The sequence below is a fragment of the Rana temporaria genome, chromosome 4 (assembly GCF_905171775.1).
Source record: "Rana temporaria chromosome 4, aRanTem1.1, whole genome shotgun sequence".
In the NCBI taxonomy this organism is placed as follows: Eukaryota; Metazoa; Chordata; class Amphibia; order Anura; family Ranidae; genus Rana; species Rana temporaria.
Window position 1 is genome coordinate 84043327 of NC_053492.1, and position 24189 is coordinate 84067515.

At 42.8% G+C, this 24189-nt stretch overlaps 1 protein-coding gene across 1 annotated transcript in view; it reads right to left on the reverse strand.

Annotated features, from left to right (window-relative positions):
* NBAS (NBAS subunit of NRZ tethering complex) overlaps positions 1-24189 on the reverse strand; it is a 975710-nt gene that overhangs the window by 863636 nt on the left and 87885 nt on the right. The window contains exon 11 of the mRNA XM_040348578.1: positions 15889-15957. Within this exon, the coding sequence (XP_040204512.1) occupies positions 15889-15957 (69 nt within the window). The remainder of the gene's footprint in view (positions 1-15888; positions 15958-24189) is intronic.

The following is a 24189-nucleotide window of genomic DNA, read 5'->3' on the forward strand; positions in this document are numbered from 1 at the left end:
TTCCTATGGCTCCGTCTCTGTAAGGCTTCATGTACACTTAAACTACTTTGGCCGCCAGACAACGCAAAGTTCAGCAAAATCGCACCACAATTTTTAGGCATTTTTCTAAGGCACCCCTGAAGAAGTTGGAAGGCACCCTGGTTGAAAAAAGCTGCAGTACAGGACTTTTACCCACACACCATGGGGTTAGAAGCAGGTAATTGAACACTAGCAAGAAAACTTGCAGGTGCCACCCTGCCACCTAGAGCATACACATACAATATCCCACCCACTCCAAGAGACTTTAGTTACTTAGCAGGCAATAAGGAGTGGTCAAGACAGAGAGAAGAAAGGCCTGTGCCCTGTACACCAAGATAAGGAATTATCAGGTAAGTAAAAATTCCTATTCATATGGTAATCATACAGTACAGAACACAGGACCATGGGATATATACGCAACGATAAACTGAGTGAGCAACAGGGCTGGACTGGGACAAAAATTTGGCCCTGGACTTCATCCAGACTGGCCCACTATGACAGGTCTCTCCCACAGCGGCCGGACAACTCCCGCACCCCCCCCCGGCCACCCAAGCACCCTCTCCCCCTTCACTAGCCACTCCTTATTAGAGTATAACGGCTGGTGCTGGTGCTGGTACTCTTATAGGCAGGACCAGTGGGGAAGCTAGACATTATTTCACCCGGGGCAAAGAATCAGTTTGGTGCCCCCCCTTATGGGACAAGATTAGGCAGAAGTGAGAAACTCCCAGGCCGCTGTCACTGAAGCCGGCCCACTGAGCCATCGGCCCACGGGGAAACTCCCTGTAGCCCCAATGGCCAGTCCATGCTCACTGAGCAACAACATAGCAAACAGAACTGGAAACAAAGCCACAAAGAAACACAAGGATTAAAGAACTTAAAAAAAACACTTAGATAACACATTGAAATACGATGCAGCCGGTGCAGGCATCAGATTCGACCTGCACATACACCTGGTGTAACTTAAAGATCGTATGAATCTATAAAATAAATAAAACTTTTAAAACCAAGCTTGAAGCCGAGTCTAAGATATGCTTGCTAGGCAGCATAGAGGAAAACAGAGTACCAGCCAGTTCCCTTGAAGTGGTACTGAGATGCCTCTTCCAGGCAAGGAAGTTAATTGCGTTGAGGTGGCAGGCCCAGATACCACCCACTGTTAAATCCTGGGTCAAAACCATTAACACAATGATTTGGAGTGAGAGAGTGACACTCACTAGGCAGGGCAATTACAGAAAGTTTGTGAGGATGTGGAAACCCTGGCTAGATGAAACAGGATGCTCTATATAAAAAGAGGACAGTCATCATTCAAATTCAATAAATATCTTAACCCGCTATCGGGCATTCCTCCATGGGGAAGATTCACCCAATAAAGTATATTAATCTCCAAAATTGGCTCACGGTGTGATGGGAGGGTGGGTGGGAGAGTGAGGGTGGGGTGGGGAGGTGAGGTAAGACAGTTTAGAATAAAGAGATTCTTCATTTATTTAAAAAGGTACAAAGAAAGAGGGGAGGACAAGATAGGGGGAAAACGGGGAAAAATGTATGGTTGTGTATTTTTTATATTATGCACGATTATGTAAAATTTTTTGTATGCAAACAACAATAAAAAAGTATTGAAATTAAAAAAGATCATATGAACAGAGGTTCAGGTTGTGGACTTGCAAATCTGGGAAACAGATGCTTGATGCAATGGGTCCTATTAGGGAAAAGAGGAACTCTGTTCTTAAGGGGCTGGGCCCTGAGAAAAGTTACCTGGCAATGGTGGAGTGGGAATCAGAATGCCCTTTAAAGGACCTACAGGAAGAACAAAGAACAAAAAGAGACTTGGGGCCCTTTCACACGGGGCGGATCAGTAATGATCTGCTCCGTGTGTCCGTCAAGCTCAGCGGGGATCCCCCGTAAAATCCCCGCTGAGCCGTCGGCTGACAGGGCGGTCCCCGCACACTGGGGGGATCGGATGAGCACGGACCATATGTCCGTGTTCATCCGATCCGCCAGACGGAAGAAAAATAGGATTTTCTTCCGTCCGATTTTGCGGATCTTTGCGGAGGCGGGTGATTACGGGTGTCAGCGGATGACCATCCGCTGACACCCGTAATCACCCGCCTCCGCAAAGATCCGCAAACAGATCTCCAAAAAGATCCGCTGACACCCGCAATCACATAGGGACCAATGTATGTCCCGTTTTCATCCGCAACGGATGGATGAAAATGCGGACATACGGTCCGCACGTCTGAAAGGGGGCTTAGTCTTGCAAACAAACAAAGGCTGTGGCTGCCAGGTAGCATCTCACACTCCTGGCCACATCCAGGCAATAGTGGGAAATTTACTTATACTTAGGAGCAGGAGACAGAAAAAGAAGGGCAATGGCAGGAAGGTTTCTTTCTCAAAACCATAGGTTTTAGAAGTGCAGAGAGTTTTCCAAAGAATTCAAACATAGTGGCAGAGAGTAGAAATGTGCTCCGTTTGGGGTATCTCAATTCGGCTAGGTCTTAGACCCCTTTCACACTAGGGCAGAGCGGATGTTAGCGGTAAAGCAGCGCCCAAGTAATTTCAATGGGAAGGGGCGGTGGAGGAGTACACCACTCCCCCACCGCCCCCAAAGATGCTGCTTGCAGGCCTTTTTTTCTGGTCCTGCAAGCGAACCACCCCAGTGTGAAAGCACTTGGGCTTTCACACTGGGGTGGCTTGAGAGGCACTTTCAGGCATTTCAGGCTATTTTTAGCGCTAAAATGCCTAAAAAGCGCACCAGTGAGAAAGGGGTCTAAAAGTAATGTTTGGCTTTATTCACACATAGGGATGCTAATACGTTACAGGTACAAATAAGGAGAGAAGAAATGGAATGACGCAAGGTAACAGGGGAAGGGGATCTCTACTAACCTAACACACACATTCTCTCTGAATCTCTCATACCAAGGGCCCCTTTTGTCCAGAGTTGAAAAATGTCCCCCAGTTGGGGGGTTGGTATTTGCAGTCAGTGAAGATATCTTAAACCAAAAGGCGATAAAAATGCATTCCTGTCCCAGGCTTACAGTTGACTCTTTGATCAGGTAATCACATCAGCTGTCCACAGGATCTCCCAGCCCAGAAGGTAAGCAGTCATTCCAGACAGATCTGGGCAATAAACTCCTGCAGGGGTCCTGGTTTTCTGAATGTCCATTTCATCCCTCCCTCTTCAGTAACTCATATAGTGGCAGAGATCTTTGCTTTTGTCAGATAGGCCACATGGTGCATGCCTGAGAGTGAGCTAGAGTCAAATTAGTTAACTCAGAATGGAAATCGGAATGGATAGGGTTTTGCAATGCCAGATACAGTACAGGAGCTACTATAACCCAGGTGCTGCCCATGTTCCTATGGATCCGTCTCTGTAAGGCTTCATGTACACTTAAACTACTTTGACCGCCAGCCAACGCAAAATGCAGCAAAATCGCACCACAATTTTGCGTGTTTTTTGGCCAAAACATTACTATCCTGAACGCAATTCTTCCGTGTTGAGGCGAGGGAGGTTAGCGGAGGTTGAACCTCCTCTAACCTCAGCAGCTCCTAAACAATCCTAAAAGCCTATGTGTACATAGATACATAGGTTTTCATGGAGTTGAGGAGCTATGGCCAAAAAAACGGCAAAAGCTCCTAAACTCAAGTTTAGGAGCTGCAAGTGTATATGGAGCCTAAGGCCAAATTCACACCTAAGCGATTTTCTGCTTGAAGTTTGTAGCTCTAAAACACTCAACAAGCCAAATCCCATTATTTCAATGGCTCCTGTTCACATCTGAACATTTTTTTGCCTAAAGCACAATGCCTGTTGCTTAAAAAAAGTACATGAGCTTCTTTTTGGCAGATTACAAGCGTTTTTTGGCCCCATAGACTTCAATAAAAACACCTGACTTGAGTGTTTCACAAGCATTTTCAGCTCAAATAGCAGCTCTCCACCCCTAATTTTCTCTCCCTCTCCTCCCCCTAGTGCTTTCTATTGGCTAAAAAAAACAAAAAAACACCAGAAGCTGTAAAATGCTTGTACTACACTTCTAAAATGCTTTAAAAATGCTTGTAAAAAGCTGCAAAAACACTTTAAAACGAATGCCCAAAAAAACATTAGTAAATTGCTACGCTCAGGTGTGAATGGAGCCTTAGAGATGGCAGCTGGAGTTCAGGAATGTGTTGTGTACATTTAAGGCGGAAAAGGCAGGTGAGAATGCATCATCCGGAATATGTTGCAAAGTTATCTCATCCCCCTTAGACTAAATCTAGATAGATGGAGAAAATATGTCATATTTAAAGTATAATTGCAGGCATCTGCCGATTATACATAGTTTGGACCAATGTAACTATAAATAACCATATATGGCTGATGCCCCTTGGAGCTGGAAAGTACTAAAGTAGGCACTGCTACTCCAGTGATCACCACTTGCTCCAAGTCCTGTTCACAGTGGTCAGCCAATCAGCATGAGCACCATTTAGAGAATGCTTTTCATTTCCTGAATGAATGCAAAGCGTTCTATGATTGGACAAAATAACGAGTGTGATGTCACGGTCCTGCCTCTCCACCTCGTCCAATCAGAGAACACTTGGCATTTTTTAAGAAAATGCAAAGCATTCTCTGAAAGGCGCACTTGCTGAGTGGCTGGCCTCCTGTATTCGAATTACACAGGAGAGAAGTTGCTTGGCGCAGGACACGGAAGCAAGTGGAGATAACTGAAGAATGATTTTCAGCTTCTAGTCCCATTGGCCAACTATGTACTGTAGAACATGACAATTCCTGGAATTATTCTTTAAATGACTCGTGCCAATTAAAGTTAAAGACAAAATAAAATGATTAACTCCAAAATCCTTTGTCTATAAAACCACACAGTGTGCCATGCCATACAGATTGTGTCCTTAAAAGCCTGGAACTTTTGTAAACAAACAGGGATATCCTGTCTTACCTTCTCCATGATGTGGGGCCTACTAGAGGTCCAGGCTTGGTGAGGCTACCCCCAAAATGTGTCTTCAGGGACTGGAGACCACTGAAATGGACTAACGTACTGGGCCTGTACAGCAACCTCTGGCTAACAACACACGTTGCACTACATGCCAAGGTGAGCCCCTAAACACAGGATCCAGTGGTGAAGCAAACATTACAGGTCAAACCCACAGGATGGGGTCTAGGTACTGTCCTCCAAGGTACACGCCAAGGGTAATTGATCAGGAACCTCGGACAAACAAGCTAACAGTTCCCGACGGAATCTTCAGAGATGAATAAATTAATGTCTTAAAATGAAAAATACTTCTCCAGAGGAGAACAAGTCAATCACCTAAGGACACTAGCAAAACAAAATGGAATCTCAAGGGGTAAGCAGGGTTATATCTGCATGCACAAGGGGTGGCCTAACAAGATTTGAGTCCAATCACCAGAAGGTTGCCTGCATATAACCCATGGTCTATGAATAAATCCTGCCTCCTGTACAATTCAGATAAAACTTTCAAAAAGATTATAACTTTACCCCGTAGTATATTTAAGATGCTTCAAAAAGTTTAACTCTGTAGCCAGCTTGGTACCAACCCCCTTACTCTTTGTTAACAGCAGTGAAAGAAAAATCATATATAAGCAGTAACAGTGAAAAACACAAAAATAAATTTGTAGACTATCTAAAAGCATCCACCAAAAACTAAATGAAATTGAGCTCAAGCCTGAGAGAGCCGAGTGTTTTTTTTTTTTTTTCCCCAAAATCAATATCCCCCTTATTATAAAGAGAAAAAGGGACAGGAAATGATGAAAAGAGAAAGACATAAATGAGCTTTTAGGAGACAGAGCAGGAGACGATATACACATTGCTGCTGCATATAACTGCATTTATGTGAAACATTACTGCCAAATAAACATTCAACTCTATTCTACCAATAAATTGGTATGAACACAATGTGAATTTTCTTCACAGATTATACAAGATTTATTCCGTTCTTTTTTCATCTATTGTGAAGTTTTCATCTAAAAAGATAAAATGCATTGCAAAATTCAAATACTAGCAAAATAAACCTTTCTACATTAACTTAAGAGGTCGATGAAAAAAGCACTATGACAAATGTATTGCCTACTATGGAGAAGGAAACCAACATGCTACTGGTTTTTATGCCGCACATGAAAAATAAAAGCTACAGGGATTTAAAAAAAATATTAAAAAAATGCCAAGTTCGGGGGAAGTTTACAGGGGCCACAATCCCTGTGAAGCCAGGAAATTATCATATGCTGGTCACAGAGCAGGGCCTAATCTCAAACACAAAACCTCCCTTCCAGGCCTCCAAGGTCAGGAAGGCAGGCACAACTGCGTTTGAGGATTATCTACTGGCTTCTATGGTCCAGCAACATGGTCACTTGACCGTGAATCTCTTCTCAAGATGAGACTATAGCAACACTGCCCAGCCACACAGTAGCATTGATGGGCTCAGGCGTGTTTGGATCGTATACGCCAGGAAGCCATCACTGCACACCGCCAATCAGAGGCAGCATGTGCATGTGCATCTGCAGGCCGCGAAATGCCTCACTGCCTATGATTGACAGTGTACAGTGATGGTTTCTTGGCAGGTAGGATGCAAACACGCCTGAGCCCATCCCTACACAGTAGCAACAATGAAGAGAGAGAGGCAATATTTTCTACTAAGGGTGGAGGACCTCCCATCAGTAGCAACAATATGGGAACTTGAACATGAAGGGAATACAGAGGGGTTTCTAGAAACAGAAATATGTAAATATGAAATAATGCATACGTTATTTGTGCATTCTTTTAGTCAGCTGTGGAGCCCTAAGCTACCCATCATGTTTTCCAGCATGTCTAAGTTTTTTTATTTTAAACAATGCTGTTGTTTACATGGCTCAAAAGCACAAGCTGATATTTACACACATAAGTGAATGAGACAGAGCAGTCACTAGTCCCTTACTGGAGAGGTCCATTAGAGGTTCTCTCTGTGAATCGTTTGTCATCTACTAAATGATTATCTGAAAAAAAAAATATATATATGCATGTCCAAAATGTCTGCATCCATAGGCAAAAATATATGCTTCATACTCTGAATACAAGAACACAAAACATGTTTTATTTCTTAATGTAGCAGAACTGATGATGTTACATGCAGATTCTCCTTTGGTGCAATGATTGTTCTTAGCCAAGTCTGAACTAGGAAACTACTCACAGCAATAGCAACAAGTGGTGGGGCAACGTCTTGTCCAACAAAGGAACAAAAAAATGTGGTTTCAACAAGACGTAGCCCCACCAGTAACTTAGGCCGCGAACACACGTTCGGTCCATCCGATGAGAACAGTCCGAAGGACCGTTGTCATCGGTTAACCGATGAAGCTGACTGATGGTCTGATGTGCCTACACACCATAGGTTAAAAACCGATCGTGTCAGACCGCGGTGACGTAAAACACAAGGACGTGCTGAAAAAAACGAAGTTCAATGCTTCCAAGCATGCGTCGACTCCGAGCACGCGTGGACCTTTAACCGATGCTTTTGCATACTAACCATCGGTTTTGACCGATCGGTTATGCGTCCATCGGTTCAATTTTAAAGCAAGTTCTAAATTTTTGGACCGAAGGATAACTGACCGATGGGGCCCACACACGATCGGTTTGGACCTATGAAAAGGTCCTTCAGTCCGTTTTCATCGGTTTTGACCGACCGTGTGTACGCGGCCTTATAGTGTTACATCACTATCAAAAAAGTTTTCCCAACTAATCTGTCACCAAATATCCCTGCCCACTACAGTATTCATGGTATAGTTTAAACATGGCTTTCACCCATTCCATTTGGGATGTTTTCAGACTAAGAATGTGTATTGTGTCGGGTGACACAACCATTGCAATGAAAATGAGCATTCCTGCAACACTCATTAAAGACCAAGATCACCTTTGAGAAAAAGATAACAAATGCACATACTGTATATTTGCAAAAAGCCAATGTGCATTTATTATTTTTTCCCCTAGGAACCTGCAAAGCATTGCATCTGTGATCAGTGGATCGTAGGTGCAGAGTCCTCTGGCTTTTGACCTGTACCTTAATACAGGCTTTCTTTTTTGAAAGCTGGAGGAATTGTACATGGACTATAAGCATGCTCATCAGCAAGCTTGCAGTTCATTAAAACTACAAGTCTGTCTGTGGCACTGGCAGATAATACTTCTACATTCACAGAGCTCTGCGAATGAATGGTGCAGCTGTTCTGGTGGAGCCCTGCACAACAACACCGATTTAAATGTGGCAGTGGCTGCAGTTGAGAAGATGTCACGCCCGCTGTCACAGGGTGTGGGTTCCTCTCCCCCACAGCTGCTGCTCCAAAAATGGTACCGCTCAGACCTGAATACAGGTTCATCAAGCTCAATTCAGACTACAAAAAAATGGCGCACATCTGCACTCTTTCGAGGCACACCAATAGTCACAACATTTTTTAAATGGCTTTGGCTTGGATCCCCACCTACAGGAGGGCAGGTGGTGACATAAGCTGAAACCATTTTGTGAGTGTTGGTGGGCAGGGCATAGACATAGTGTAACTAGACAGAGTGCAGGTTTGTGACATTTTTTTCTAATCCTGTATGTGCTGGAACATGTTACATATTATACACTAAATACGGGGGTGACAGGTAACATGTTCCAAAAAGTGAACTTTTCAGGTAATTCCAAATGTTTGAAGAACTACTCACAATATTCCAAACGCACGTCTGTGTTATCCCCATGCAGTTTCTGGACCAGCTGTATTTTAAAGGGATGGAAATTATGATTTCCTAGAATTTGATACCAATGGAAACAAACCTTTGGAAGTGTGTGTGTGTATTTTAGGGGACTCCAACATTAAGTATAAAACATGGAGGTTTACCTTCAAAGTGGTTTGTTTCAGCATGATACAGTTACACAAAAAATGTCTAACCTCTTGGCTATTTTAAAGCCCAGTTTGGTCCGTAGGCTCTCAGCCTGTTCAAACGTGGTCTCACTCGCTAGACAAGTGTCCCGCTGTATATATACCTCAGATGGTGGTCTGTATAGGATGTTTGTCTATAGGGCAAAGCAGGACTGATCAGACACCCTTGCATATCCTTAACAAGGACCATCAGCTGCAACCATCTTCATAGGAGCCTTGACCGAAGGCAGGCTACTCTCCAGTAAGGATGAGCTCTGGCGTGTTCGCATAGCCCGCCAGGAAGTGTGCACGGCCCTGCGCTAATCACAGTCAGGGAGACATTGTCCCGATGCTCGGCTGCAGGGATCGTGAAATGTCTCCCTGGCTGTGATTAGCGCAGCGCCGTGCACACCTCCTGGCGGGCTCTGCACGTGTACTATGCGAACACGCCAGAGCTCACCCTTACTCTCCAGGACCAAAATGCAGAAATTTGTTTGTGGGACTTTATATGAGGCGTATCACACCCAATTGTAAAAACAACGATGTAAAGATTTATTTAATGTAATACCAAAAGGTCAGCAGAAAAATGGCGCCATATCGCAAAGCAAATTGGTCCAAATATGCATAGACATTCCATAACTAAATACAGTACTTAAAAATCAGTCCATGATTAATGTAACATTGCATATTTTGTATCCCGACACATTTTGTCAATTCTCACTTCCTCAGGGGTTGATGCATATACACATATCTATAAGATAAAATAGTTTAAGGCTGTATGACAACAATAGTAAAAATTGTATTACATGAATGCAAAATGTAGGGATTACAATAAAACACCCATACTTACAAAAATGCAGGATATCGCATTCTCATATCCCAATGGCAGCCACAAGGGACATCTGGGAGCTTTGTGTATAAGATCCAGAGGGGACCAGCAGCGCAAGCAGGATAGATTAAAGTATCAATACAATTGTGCCAACATTTGGTTGCAACATTTTTATTTTATGTGCACATTAACACACATACACATTTTTCTCCAGCCATGGTTGTTTTGGACTGTCCTTACTGCTCGATACTTTAATCTATCCTGCTTGCACTGCTGGTCCCTTTTGAATCTTATACCCACAGCTCCCAGGTAAAACATCCCTGGTGGCTGCCACTGGAATATGAGCAATATCCTGAATTTTTTTAAGTATGGGACCCTTATTGTGATCCCTACATTTTGCATTCATGGAATACAATTTTTACTATTGTTGTCCTACAGTCCTAAACTATTTTAACTTATAGACATGTGAGATTCGTGGGGTATCCCCCCTTCTTTTTTCTTGTGTTAATCAATTTTGATTTTTTTTTTTTTTAAATTAGAAAGGGTTGGGGAGGGAAAACCTGGGAATGCATATCAAGATAAGGAACGAAAAGGAACTATAAGAAACATGGGGGAAGAGGGCACGGGGAGTGGGCTAAAATAAAATGGGAAGGCATGGGACAGCGTCCACCCATGTCCAAACATTAGGGAATTTGAAGTCTCTGTTTATTAAACGCTACCCCCTAGAGGGTCCCCCCCCCCCCTGTTATGGACCAATATTATACCAATATTAATTGGCCATGCTCCCGACACGGAAGAGTGGGAGGACGGGAATTAACGGGGGACATGAAAAGACCCCAATGGTAGGAACGTTATTGTTTAGTTCCTTTTCCTTCCTTTCTCTCTCTTGTGCAATTTTTATTTTATTTTATTGAGATTAACGAATAGAGAGATTGTACTGTAATAAGTCTACTGGAATGTGCTTGGATTTATTTACTTATTTTTGTTACATGACTGCTATTTCTTATGTTTTGTATAAATGTAGGAGGGAAAAAATTGTTTTTTTTTATATATTTTTTTTTTTGAAAATAAAGAAATTGGAAAAAAAAAACAGACACGTGTATATGCATCAACCCCTGAGAAAGTTGGAATCAATTTCACGGAACGTGTCCGGTGGGTGGGGTGAAATGCATCAGTGTGTGTGTGGTTTGGTGGAGACATGTAGGCTGAGGCCACTATTGTTTATTCACCTGGGTCGGTCGGGAGTAGCGGCGATCCTTACAATGGTCGTCATCTTGTTACAATAGAATGTGAAAGTTGGTGGGATATAGAAGGCAGCGAATAAATATGTTGTCCATGAAGTTGATGTGTTTAAAGCAGAAAAATTAGGAATCTCAGTTTGTTGTGTTGGGGCTGCGTAGCCACAGACCAGTCAGGGAGCCCATGCTGACCCGTGTCCACAGCCAAAAGCGCCCACAATGGGAAAGCTGGTGTGGTCAGCTTAATGTACGGTAGTTAGGCTGCTTACACACTGCTCTGTTGATAAAACCAAGTAAAAAACACATGCGTTTCAGAGAGAGACATTTTTGGTGCATTTTCAGTGTGTGTTTCTGATGCATCTTTTGTGTGCCTATTACCCAAAAGCCACCTGGGAAACTTGGACATGTGACTCAAAAAAAACACGTCTTTTTTTTAGTTGTTTTTTTTTACATATTTTCTATTAATTTCAACTGGGACCTGCATTTTTGGTGTGTTTTGAAAACTATGCCAAAGATGCAGAATTTTTCAAAATGCACCCTCAGTGCAGTGGTGTGAAGTGTCCTATAGGATTTAGAGGGATTGCACTTTTGTTGCCTTTTTAGCACGGTAAAAATGTAGCAAACATGCATCAGTTTAAAAGCAGCTTCAGCGTTCTTTTAGACCAGGATCCAGGTCACAGCATGCAATCTTAAATTATATTTTAACACACCTCTTTAGCTCACACTATTAAACGTTGTCCATAGAGACAAAGGATAATTTGCTTTCCGGAATTCTTAGGCTTTTAATGTAATTATGTTCTGAGCTTAATGACACTTGAGCTTATCACAAAAACAGTCACACAAATGCTCCTTGCGCCGTTACCATGATAACAGTCAAAAACAAAATTACAAAACAATTCTATTCCATCCAAAAATTACAAAAACGAAAATCTTCATTGCCAACAAGAAAAAACATCCCCTATGCTTCTCTTCAATATAATTATGTTAAAGTGGAGTTCCACCCATAAATATAACATTACATCAGTAGTTTTAAAAAAATGTCATTAATCCTTTACAAAAATTTTTATTTTTTTTTAGATGCCTTCAAAGTGTTGTTGCTAGGCAGAATAGTTAATCTTCCCACTTCCTGCACCTAGGTGTTTAATGCTTCCTAACCTACACCGCACAGACTCCTGGGAATGTAGTGGGTGTAACTTTCCAGGAGTCTGTGCACTCCCCAGTCTCAAAGAATCATGTGACTTGGACAGCACAGGTGCTGAAACCTGATCTGACACTGCTTGTGCAGCACTGAGCATGTGCGAGATTTGCAAGGCTGAAATCCAGGAAGTCATACAGTCTGGCTTCATGATGCCCACACTTAAGATGGCCCCAGTCAATTTCTATTTTATAAAGTCTCTAAATGCTGTAACAACCTAACAAAACGGACCTTAGTTTACAGGCCAACTTTACTAGAATACATTAAGCTTGTGTATTACAGGGGTATTTGTATTTAAAAAGTGAAATTGTGGCCGGAACTCCGCTTTAACTACTTAAATCAAACCTGTTTCTTGTGATATGTGAGATACATACTACATGCTCAGCTCAGTGCTTGAATATAGCACACAGGGCTGACTTCAGCTACAGCTGGCTATATGATGTTTCCCAAGCGGACAAGCTGAATATATCAACATGACAGTAATATGACAGCACTCTTACCATCATACAACCAACTCTGCATAATCAGGTACATCTTAATACAGCAGGGTCAGACTAAAGCACCTCCTCCCCCAAGACAATCCTACACTCAAAAAGGGATCAAACTGCTCCCATTTTAAACTGGCAAATTCTTTTTAAAGCTCAACTCCAGGTAAACATCTAAATGCACATACGAAATGCATATCCAGCAACAGTTTTACCTGCAAAGGATTTGCATTTCACTTAATTTAGCTGCGAGATTTATACAAGAGAATGATATCACTCTATCTTTATCAATAAGAAATAAGTGCTGATATCATTCAACACCCAGCATGCTGACTGGACGGTGAAGGAGCAGCAGGAGACAGAAGAGACACACTCTACTCACTCAGCATTCATCCTCTTCTCCCTTGTCAACACAACTGCATGCATCAAAACTGACTGGCATCTAATGCTCTAGCCCTGGGGTCTCCAAACTCTCTGAACAAATGGCAAGTTTACTGTCCTTGAGGCATAGGGGGGGGGGGGCAGAATGTAGCTAGTGGGATTAGTCAACGCCCTGATGTAAGTGAGAGTAAACTGTGCCTCATCATTGGTTTTACTGCAAGGAATAGTGCCCTATTGTTGGTATCAGTGGTAGGAATGATGCCCCATTATTGGTGTCTGTGGGAGGAATGGTGCTCCCTTTCTGGTGTCAGTGGATGGCACGGTGCCCCAAGGGCCAGATAGAGGCAATCAAAGGGCCACATTTGGCCTGGGGGCTGCAGTTTGGAGATCACTGCCCCAGCCCACTTTCTGCCTGTCTGAGTGTTGCTTTACAGGACTGCGAGAGGCCAATACAAACTGAGACTCAGGTACCTAAACTAGTTTTGTTTACCCACACCCTGCCCGACCTATACCAAAATGATGGCTGCAGTGGGGATCAGTTATCCTGACTGGGAGTCATATGGTGTCCAGCAGGATAAGCCGCTTGTGCGGGTCCCCGGGGGCGTGCAGCGTGTCGATTGGTGGTGCGGTGTGTTGCTCGGTCACACCACATATCCGATCTAGGTAAAGAGCCTATGGCGCTGTCAAATGAGGCAGAATGGCTAAATGGACAAGAGCTCTGGTGAGACCACCAGGTCATACAAGGAGGGTACAGAGGTGCATTACAGAAAAAGAGTTAGCTCTTAGGTGACAGCAAAAAAAAAAGTGTGGACAATTATTGATCTAGCTCCAGAAGAATGTGGGAATAAGTTTGAAACTAGTCAAGCACACCTATGCCTATATACCTATGAAAAGCAGAACTGATACTTCCTGAGCTGGCTTTGGTTACCCATTACCAACCAACCATTACAGAATTTTACATATACACACACACACACACACACACACACATACATATATATATATATATATATATATATATATATATATATATACACACACACACATATACATACATACATACATACATACATACATACATATATATATATATATATATATATATATATATATATATATATATATATATAAATAATCCAAAGCTTTCAAAATTCTCCATAGGGAAAGAAAAGGGCCCATGTCTTCCTAAATCATTACATCAAATCAATTTTTCTAAGCATTTCCCAAAACCAACCGTGCAAAACCAAAGTTACTTAATATCAGTGTATATTGAATATATCTCTTTCCCCTTCTTTTTTTCTTTCCTTATCCCTCAGTATTAAGAGGGGGGGTTAAAATCCTCTTCCCCCCCATTCCTCCCAAATTACCATGTGCCCCTAGTTAAATAACCTATTCCCATTTTCCCTTACTACCGTGAGATATGTTTATATATACCCAAAATACATAATAACACACACATACATACATATACACACAAACGTACATATAGACACAACACAAAAATATTGTAATTGATTGTAAATCAAAATTTAGCCTCCCCTAGATTCATTCCTAAATATTGTGATTTACGTATATAAAAAAAAAAAAAGGGGGGGGGAGGGGGGTCCAAGGAAGGGAGGATTAACTTCTAAATAACAATCTCACTGCCCATATATCTCAAGTAAAACAAAGATTGTTTGAAATCTAGCCAACTCTTCCAAGTCCTACTCAATTTTAATTTCATATCATTTTGTAAATGGATTAATTCTTCCATTAGCCTAGTTCTCTCCACTTCCCTAAACCAGGATTAAACCATTCTTGTATTATCCTTTATTTATGTACATATTCTGAACAAACCGTAAAAGAGTTTTAAAACAATTCACCCCTGACCTCCCTAGGTGCTTGTAATGTGAAGTTATTCTGTTTTAAAGATCACAGATAGTCCAATTCATTTTGTTTGTAAAAGCTTATATGTGAACATCAGCAGGCTGCCAAGATTGCGTTCAAAGAAAAACAGTGTCTGTACTGTGACCTTTGGAAATGAATTCCTCCTCAATGCATACGGCGTCAGGCGTTTTGGAGTGGAGATGTGAACCATCTCCATTGAGAATAATGTATTTTTTCCCCTCTAGCGTTTTGGAACGTCGCGCTTCAGGCGACAAAACGCTCAGGTGTGAATGCAGCCTAAGACAATGGCATAATGTGTTAGCATGTATCGCATACTAGCACATTATGAAATACTTACCTTGGAACAAAGCCCTCCAGTGGCTCCAGTTCACCGCTAAGAGGGCTGACATCTTTCCCTGGCGTTTCTTCCAGGTTCATGCACTCCGGCGCTGTGAGTGGACGGAGCCGTGCTGATGTCACTCTTACGCATGCACATGGGAGTCCTTGGTTTCTGCAAGAAGCTCTGAAGGTCCGGCATGGTGGAACTTCAGAGCGCATACGCCAGTGACGTTAGCAGCTGCATGCAGAGTGAATATCGCATAAACGGCGCACGTTTAGGAGATATTAATTTTACCCACAAGTAAACCTTATTATAGGCTTACCTGTAGGTAAAAATAACAAAGCAGGCTTGCCTTACACACTTTACATACATAGTATTTATTTGGAGAAAAGAAAGGAGCGCTGGGCTTTACACTTACAATAGCTAGTCATTTTAAATATTTCATAAAGATTATTATTAAGGTAAAGTTCTAAATAAATATATTTTGGCCTGAAATCCTCCTTTACATATTTTTTAATTATGTTAAATAAATACAAAAGCTGCAGCAGATTGCAGGAATAAAAGTAATCACTTTGGTCTGCTCCGATTTCTTTTCCCTCTCCACACCAGTGGCTCTCAATCAAAACTGAGCTCTGCCTGCTGGAACTAAATTAATGACGGTAATCCCTCTACTTACCTGTTCAGTTCCGTGTCTGCTAGATAATCGTGCCTTAATAATCCTCCACAATCCTTTTCTCTTCAGCGCCTAGAAAATGAGATCAAGCCATGCGTTACACCAACAACCCAAATTATAGGCAAAAATCTTCATTTCCGTAGAAAGAAAATCCCAGAATGAGAAAAAAAAGAAAGATCACAAAAAGGAGGAAGAGGATAAATACAACCACTTAAATCATTACATTTCCCAGGACACACTTTAAGCCCCTTTAGGCAATCTAAAAATTAATTTAGAACTACTGTGCAAGACGGGAACATGGGGGACCACACATGCCTTGGTAATAAAAAGATTTTATTTATCTTTTTACCGCTTTTAATGAAATTTATAGAAAATTACAAAAAAGTGACTAAGTAGATTTTTGTGTAAATGTTCGTTAATATGTACAATTGCATATTGATATGTCAATTCTCTGGAGAGCCAGCAGTCTCAGTTCAGGGAATAAATGTGAGTAAAACTGTGTCTAAAGCCAAGATGTTTATATTTTTAGCTTTGGATAACGTGGTAAAAAGTTCTAACCCCTACCAGCCTTTATTTCAGGCTGCATCCCTGCTGCTGTGATTTATTCTCTCTATAGTCCGTCACACTCTCTATAGTCCGTCACACTCTCTATAGTCCGTCACACTCTCTATAGTCCGTCACACTCTCTATAGTCCGTCACACTCTCTATAGTCCGTCACACTCTCTATAGTCCGTCACACTCTCTATAGTCCATGACACTCTCTATAGTCCATGACACTCTCTATAGTCCATGACACTCTCTATAGTCCATGACACTCTCTATAGTCCATGACACTCTATCCTGTTGACCTCAGTCAGTGGGACCGAAAGTGTGAGCAAACCCCAAATTTTCAGTTTTCACTAGAAACTAAATAGAGAAAATCTTACAACGGAGAGATTTGTTTTGATAAAAACTGTGTAAGAGGGCATGTCTCTCAATTTGGAGAAATTTCCTCTCATCTTCTGTCAATTTCAATGGAGGAAATATAGAGGGAACTTTACTGGTACTACGGGAAGACACACATAATTAAATTACAAATAGCTTTATCCGCTAAATATAAAAAACGAAGTCCAAAATGGGGGATCATTTATTGCCACACAGTACTTCTAATAAACAAGGAGTATTTAGAGCGGTTTACATATATCTTCATAACAAGCACATAGATAGGTCAACGTGTTTCGCAAAATTTCTTCCTTAGAACCCTTCATATGCTTCAAAAAAGAGCAACTTGGCTAGAGAAACATACATCAGCTATAACATTCTCTCCCAATCTGGGAGAGAAGACTCAACGAGTGACGGCTCACTTGGACAGTCTTCCACCCATCACGTCCGGCGTCTCGCGGCTCTTCCCGCATCCGCGCCAGACCAGGCCTCATTCGCGGCCGCCGCAATTAGGAAAGACTGACAATGTGACTGGCGACAATGGCTAATCTGCGATACTCTGCGGACTCTATTCGGGGTCTGAGACAATTCGCAACAGCATTACCAGCCGTCACCAAAAAGGCCTTAAAAATAGAGCAACTTTTGAGATTCGATCGACGATCGACCATCAAAAATTTTAACTATTTAACCCAGCTCGAGCACATATCATGTGCTTTGATCAACACAAGATCGGCAGTAAAACACCGATTAGAAATCCACGATTTCTTACTACAAAACGATCTAGACTGCCTCTTTATTACAGAAAGCTGGCTCTCAGACGACTGCAACACCATTCTCGGAGAATTGGTGCCAGAAAACTATCGCATTATAACGGAAAACAGAATAGGGCAAAGAGGAGGAGGCCTGGCGGTGATCCACAAGAATCGCATTACAATCACTAAGCCAGCCCTTCAAAATCCTCTTCCATTCATGGAAACCCTTACTCTTCAACTTCAAACTTCCCCCCAGGAGACTGTTCACATTCTCCTCTGCTATAGGCCACCTGGGCCAAAATCGCAGTTTTTGCCATCATTAACGGAGTTTATATCCACTTATACCCTTAACAGCAAACACCTTTTGCTGCTCGGGGACTTTAATCTGTGGGCCAACTCCGCACAGGATCCCATTGCGGACGCCTGCATTGATCACCTGGAGGGATTAGGGCTACAGCAACTTATATGCGGGCCAACACATGCTTCAGGTCACACACTCGACCTAATTTTCAGACAAAATCTGAAAATAAGCATTTTAGAAAATGAACCATTGCCATGGACAGACCACCATGCAAGTAATTTCATAATCTCCAAAATCCCCCCAGTGATAAAAGCACCCAAGCCGGTGACAATACACTGGGCTAGATCTCAGAAGAAGCTCCATTCGGAACTCTTCAAATCTACCCTGGGAAACAGAATCAAAACAATCCATCCACATCAAACAGCCGCAGATACACTGGATGCCATAAACGCAGCCCTGCTACAGTCAGCCGATTTAGTAGCACCGAAACGCAAAGCCTGCATCCGAAAAAGAAAGTCCGGCTGGTTCAACAACCAGCTGTCGCTTCTGAAGCAAGAGCGCAGAAGGGCGGAAGCCGCCTGGAAAAGAAGTCCTGCAGAGGATAACCTCATCATCTACAAGGCAATAACAACACGATATCATAAAGAAATCTTCAAAGCCAAGAAACACCATTTTTCTATGGCGATTAACAGCGCCCTAAACCGCCCCCGCGAACTCTTCAAGATGGTCACCCAGACCATGAATCCAGGATGTCTTGAAGTCCCCAACTCAGACACCCAAGAGTTCTGCAATGAACTATCGGATTTCTTCATCAACAAAATTGAAAGAATCCGGGAAAGCATCATGCAAAACAATACCCCCCTCAACCCCACCGTCAATCAACCACAAAACACCCACAGAAACGCTCTACAATCAACAAAGTTCACTCTGGAACCGATCTCCATCGATACCACAAAAAATATCATTGGTGCTTTGCGGAACAGCACATCGCCCAATGATATCATCCCCACCAAACTGCTGAAGGAATGTGCCGACATCCTGGCACCACCCATCACACAGCTTATAAACCAGTCATTTAAGGAAGGCACAGTGCCATCCCTGTTGAAAGAGGGCACAATCCAGCCCATCTTGAAAAAACCTAACCTGGATCCCAAGGACCCAACTCACCGCCGTCCCATAACAGGCCTAAATGTTCTCTCCAAGATAATGGAGAAAGTAGTGGTACAACAGCTGCAACAGCATCTAGATACCCACAATCTACTGGATCCATTACAATCAGGCTTCCGTCCCGGACACGGGACAGAAACGGCCTTACTCAAAATATGGGACGATGCCCTCGAGGCCGCAGACGAAGGAGAATCTTGTCTCCTGGTTCTGCTGGACCTAAGCGCAGCCTTTGACACGGTAGACCACAAACTGTTACTGATGCGACTAGCCAAGGTAGCAGAAGTCGCAGAAGGTGATTTACCATGGTTTTCTTCCTTTCTTGAAAACCGATCACAAACAGTTAAATTGGGTTGTTTCACGTCGGAAAAGCGCACGGTGTCATGTGGAGTCCCCCAAGGATCCCCCCTGTCACCGGTGCTTTTCAACATCTATCTTCGCCCTCTCTTTGATATTATCAGTAGCCAAGAACTACTCTATCACTCTTATGCAGACGATACGCAACTGTATTTTCGCATCTGCAACAAAAAGGATCATCGTCTCAGTTTAGAGAAATGTCTCTCTTTGATAGAAAACTGGATGACTAAGAGTTATCTTAAACTCAACAGTGCAAAAACAGAACTCCTTATGTTTCACGCCAGCCGAAAGAGTCAACTGGCAACAACCTGGACACCCCCGCCCATTCTGGGCCAAATCATCACCCCTAGCTCCAAAGTCAAAAGTCTCGGGGTCATCTTCGACACCTTCATGACAATGGACGCACAAATAGGGTCAGTAGTCAGCGGAGCGCACCATCTGTTGCGCCTACTACGCAGACTTATTCCATTTATCCCCAAAGAAGAAGTAGCAGTCGTGGTGGGAACAATCGTGAATTCCAGACTGGACTATGCCAACGCCCTGTACCTCGGACTCCCAAAGTACCAAATCTCCCGTCTGCAAGTCGTTCAGAATACGGCCGCCAGACTGGTGACTGGGAAAAAAAAATGGGAATCAATCTCACCTTCGTTGAGAACCCTTCACTGGCTGCCAGTAAAAGACAGAATTGCATTTAAAGCACTCTGCCTGACACATAAGTGCATCCATGGGAAGGCTCCGCAATATCTTTGCGACAAGATAGAACCTCACAATTCGAATCGCGTTCTGCGATCCACCGACCAAAATCTGGTCAGGGTACCAAAAACCAAATACAAGTCCAAAGGAGAAAGAAGGTTTGCTTTTCAGGGTCCTAGACTATGGAACGCTTTACCAACCAGCATTCGGTTGGAGGAAAACCATCTGACTTTCAGAAGACGGATCAAAACTCTGCTCTTTTGATGTCATGAGACACGAACAACTAGCGCCCAGAAGCGATTCAGTTCGCATGCGCCGCGCTTTATAAGTTTTTCATTCATTCATTCATTCATTCAACATTCCAAGATCTACAAGATGTACAGTTCATAAATCACAGGTGTCAATGCACTCACATGCACTCAAAAGAACGGGAAAGATCTTGGTATGTTATATCTAATGTATGTTTCTCTAGCCAAGTTGCACTTCTTTGAAGCATATGAAGGGTCCTAAAGAAGCAATTTGGCGAAACACGTCAACCTACGTGCTCGATATGAAGATATATGCAAAAAACTCAAAATACTCCTTATTGGAAGAGTAATTGTACTATGGGGCAATATGTGGTCCCCCAATTTATTTTTTACTTTATTTTTTATTTTTTGGGGGAAATAAAGCAATTTGTATTTTAATTACGAGGTGGCATCAACAAGTTTTGAGAATAGCTCTGTTTACAAGAAATTACTTTATATATCTACATTTATACACTATCACCTTAAAAATAGTCCCCTTACACAGCAATACAGCGCTCCTGCCACTTTTGGAATCCTGGAAGTATAATATTCGAAGCATGTCAAGCACCTTTTGCGATTCAGGCTGGATCTGAATGGCATATATTGTCCAACTTGACAGCTGCAGATCACGACTCCCACACCTTGCCTGGTCCCAATCCACAAAATAATTGTGAAAGGAAAAATAGGGTCCACACAGCTCGTCTGATCGATTTTAGCCTTATTAACCACTTAAAGCAGGAGTTCACCCATAAAACAATTTTTACCCTTAGGCCGGGTACACACGGACAAACATGTATGGTGAAAGCGGTCCGTCGGACCGTTTTCACCATACATGTCTGCCAGAGGGCTTCTGTACGATGGTTGTACACACCATCGTACAGAAGTCCGCGCGTAAACAATACGCGGGGCGTGTCCGCGGTGTCGCCGCGTCGATGACGCGGTGTCGCCGCGACAATGACGCGGCGACGTGGGCGGCCCGCCTTTAAAATGCTTCCACGCATGCGTCGAAGTCATTCGACGCATGCGAGGGACGGCGGGCGCCTGGACATGTACGGTAGGTCTGTACTGACGACCGTACATGTCCGAGCGGGCTGAATTCCAGCGGGCTGTTTTAAAACAAGTCCAGGAATATTTGCCCGCTGGGAAAAGGCCCGGCGGGCAAATGTTTGCTGGAATTCGGCCCGCTCGCGCCCACACACGAGCAAACATGTCTGCTGAAACTGGCCTGCGGGCCAGTTTCAGCAGACATGTTTGCTCGTGAGTATGGGGCCTTAGATTGATGCTCATTTTGTCTACGGGAATCGGCTAGTTGTTTTAAAATCGAAGCTGTACTTACCGTTGCAGAGAGCGATCTTCTCCGCCGCTTCCGGGTATGGTCTTCGGGACTGGGCGTTCCTATTTTGATTGACAGTCTTCCGACAGGCTTCCGACGGTCGCATCCATCGCATCACGAGTAGCCGAAAGAAGCCGAACGTCGGTGCGGCTCTATACGGCGCCTGCGCACCGACGTTCGGCTACTTTCGGAAAATCGTGACGCGAGAGATGCGACCGTCAGAAGCCTGTCAATCAAGAAGGAACGCCCAGTGCCGAAGACCATACCCGGAAGCGGCGGAGAAGATGTATCTCTAAAACGGTAAGTACTGCTTCGTTTTAAAAAAAAACTAGCCGATTCCCCTAGTCAAAATGAGCATCAATCTAATCTTAACATTTTTTTTGAGGGGGAACTACCACTTTAAGAGGTGTAAACAGTTGGTCATCAATATGAAAACCGGTCCAATCTCCAGACCCAATAAGGTGAAAGTTATTTTATCCACTCAGTTATAGTGGACCTTCACCATTTTTAACCATTTTACATAACTTTCCTCCTCATGTGTGATGAGGTTTACCAGAATGAAGGAAGAAATTGGCTGTACACAGACTTAAAGTGGAGTTCCACCCATTTTTTTATGTTTGTCTGTGCTGCATGCTCTAATCTCATAGTGTTCAGAATGGACCATTTTTATTTAATTTGTTGCTTGTAAATACCTTTATTTTGTAGTCCTTCATTACTTCCTCCTCCTTATTAGCCTAGGCTATTTGCAAGGGCTTCTGGGATAGGCATCATGTTTCCCAGTAGTCCTTGCAAACCTGACTGAAACCTATTACATTGCTTGTGCACTGAGCATGTGCGAGATATGCAAAGCTGAAATCCAGGAAGTCAAAGTCTGCCTTCATGATGCCCACACTTAAGATGGCCACGGTCTATTTCTAGATTATAAACTATCTAAATGCTGTAACAACCTAACAAAACGGACCTTAGTTTACAGACTAACTTTACTAGAATACATTAAGCTTGTGTATTACAGGGGTATTTATATTTAAAAAGTGAATTTGTGGGTGGAACTCCCCTTTAATTGAAGTCCATTTATTGAATATTCCATGCAAACAATGACACACGCCACAGTTGCAGTAGCCAGAACAGAGGTGGACTAGTTTGGCACACTACACTGTGCTTACTGATAACCAGGAGTGCAGTTGATCTTAAAGTTCTGACACCATCCAATATCGGAATGTACCTTAGGTGGACTCCTGCAGTGGTGAGTTAAAGAGGAGGTATGGATGAATCAGAATACCCCAATAAGGAAGATGGACAAAAAGAAAACGATTACCCCCAGACGGGACTTTTAAGGCCAGACTCCAGTAAGTATGTATAAATTAATTTATTTAGATGTTTACACCAAAATGGGTTGACACTTGTTTACAGAATAATTCTGGATGTTAGATTACAAAAATCTTCTGGAACAGTCAAAAAAATATATAATAAGAATAAAAAACATATAAAGAATAATGATAAAGTGACACCTGGGGCACACGTCCCGTGTGTGGACCCAGGAAAAACAAAGAACAAAAAAAAATAATGGAAATTAAACCTCGTGACAACACAATACAAATAGATTAAAAAACACTCTGTAGAGAGCAGTGGAGAAATGCCCGACGCGTTTCTGGTCTATTGATGGAGCAACAGACCTTCATCAGGGGCCACAGGAGTGTATGGTTACAAACTTTTTTTCTCTCGTTTGTGGTAGACAGAGGTTTGAAAAATGACCCTCAAATTTTGGGCTATGGATGTCCCCAGAGCCGACTTATGGGGTCCTATGGGTAGAGAGAGAAAGGGGAGGGATGGCTCCGACTGATCTCAGACACACGGTGTCCCAAGTATGGGGCTTATTGGGGGCAAGAGTGCAGCAGGTCAGGGGGTTCACTGAGTCCAATGCGGACGATCCTCTTATCGTTGCTCGGGTGAATCCCGAGCTAGATGTATAAAGGGGAACCTGATGCCAAATGCCGTGGTTTGGGGTATATTGTGATACCAGCGTTACTCCCTTCAGCTCACAGGGTGCTCTAATAAGGAAGATGGGTCGTCAGTGGGCACCCTTTAAATATTAAAAAGGAATTAAATAGTGTTTTTGGTTTGTGGTGCTCAGATATAGTGTAGTTTAATTGAACACAGCTAGCAGCTGATTGGCTCTGTCAGATTCCGTCTGCTCTAGTTGTGACAAATTCCCCTTTGCAAGTGGAGCTGGTACAAATATCAATTAGATCTAACTCTGGTTAAACCCCAAATCTAAGCCCTATGACACAAAAGGGTAATGAACAGATGTTGACATGCAATGTCTGTAAAAAAAAAAAAAAAACAGACATTCCCTTTACTGTATAATGACTAAGTGAAATAAAGAAAAAAAAATAAAACAGAAAAAATTAATGACAATTTTTTCCTGACAGAGAGTGGTTCACTGACCCCTTCTACTGTGTTGGAAAAGCTGAATGAACACCAGTTACCATCCTGGA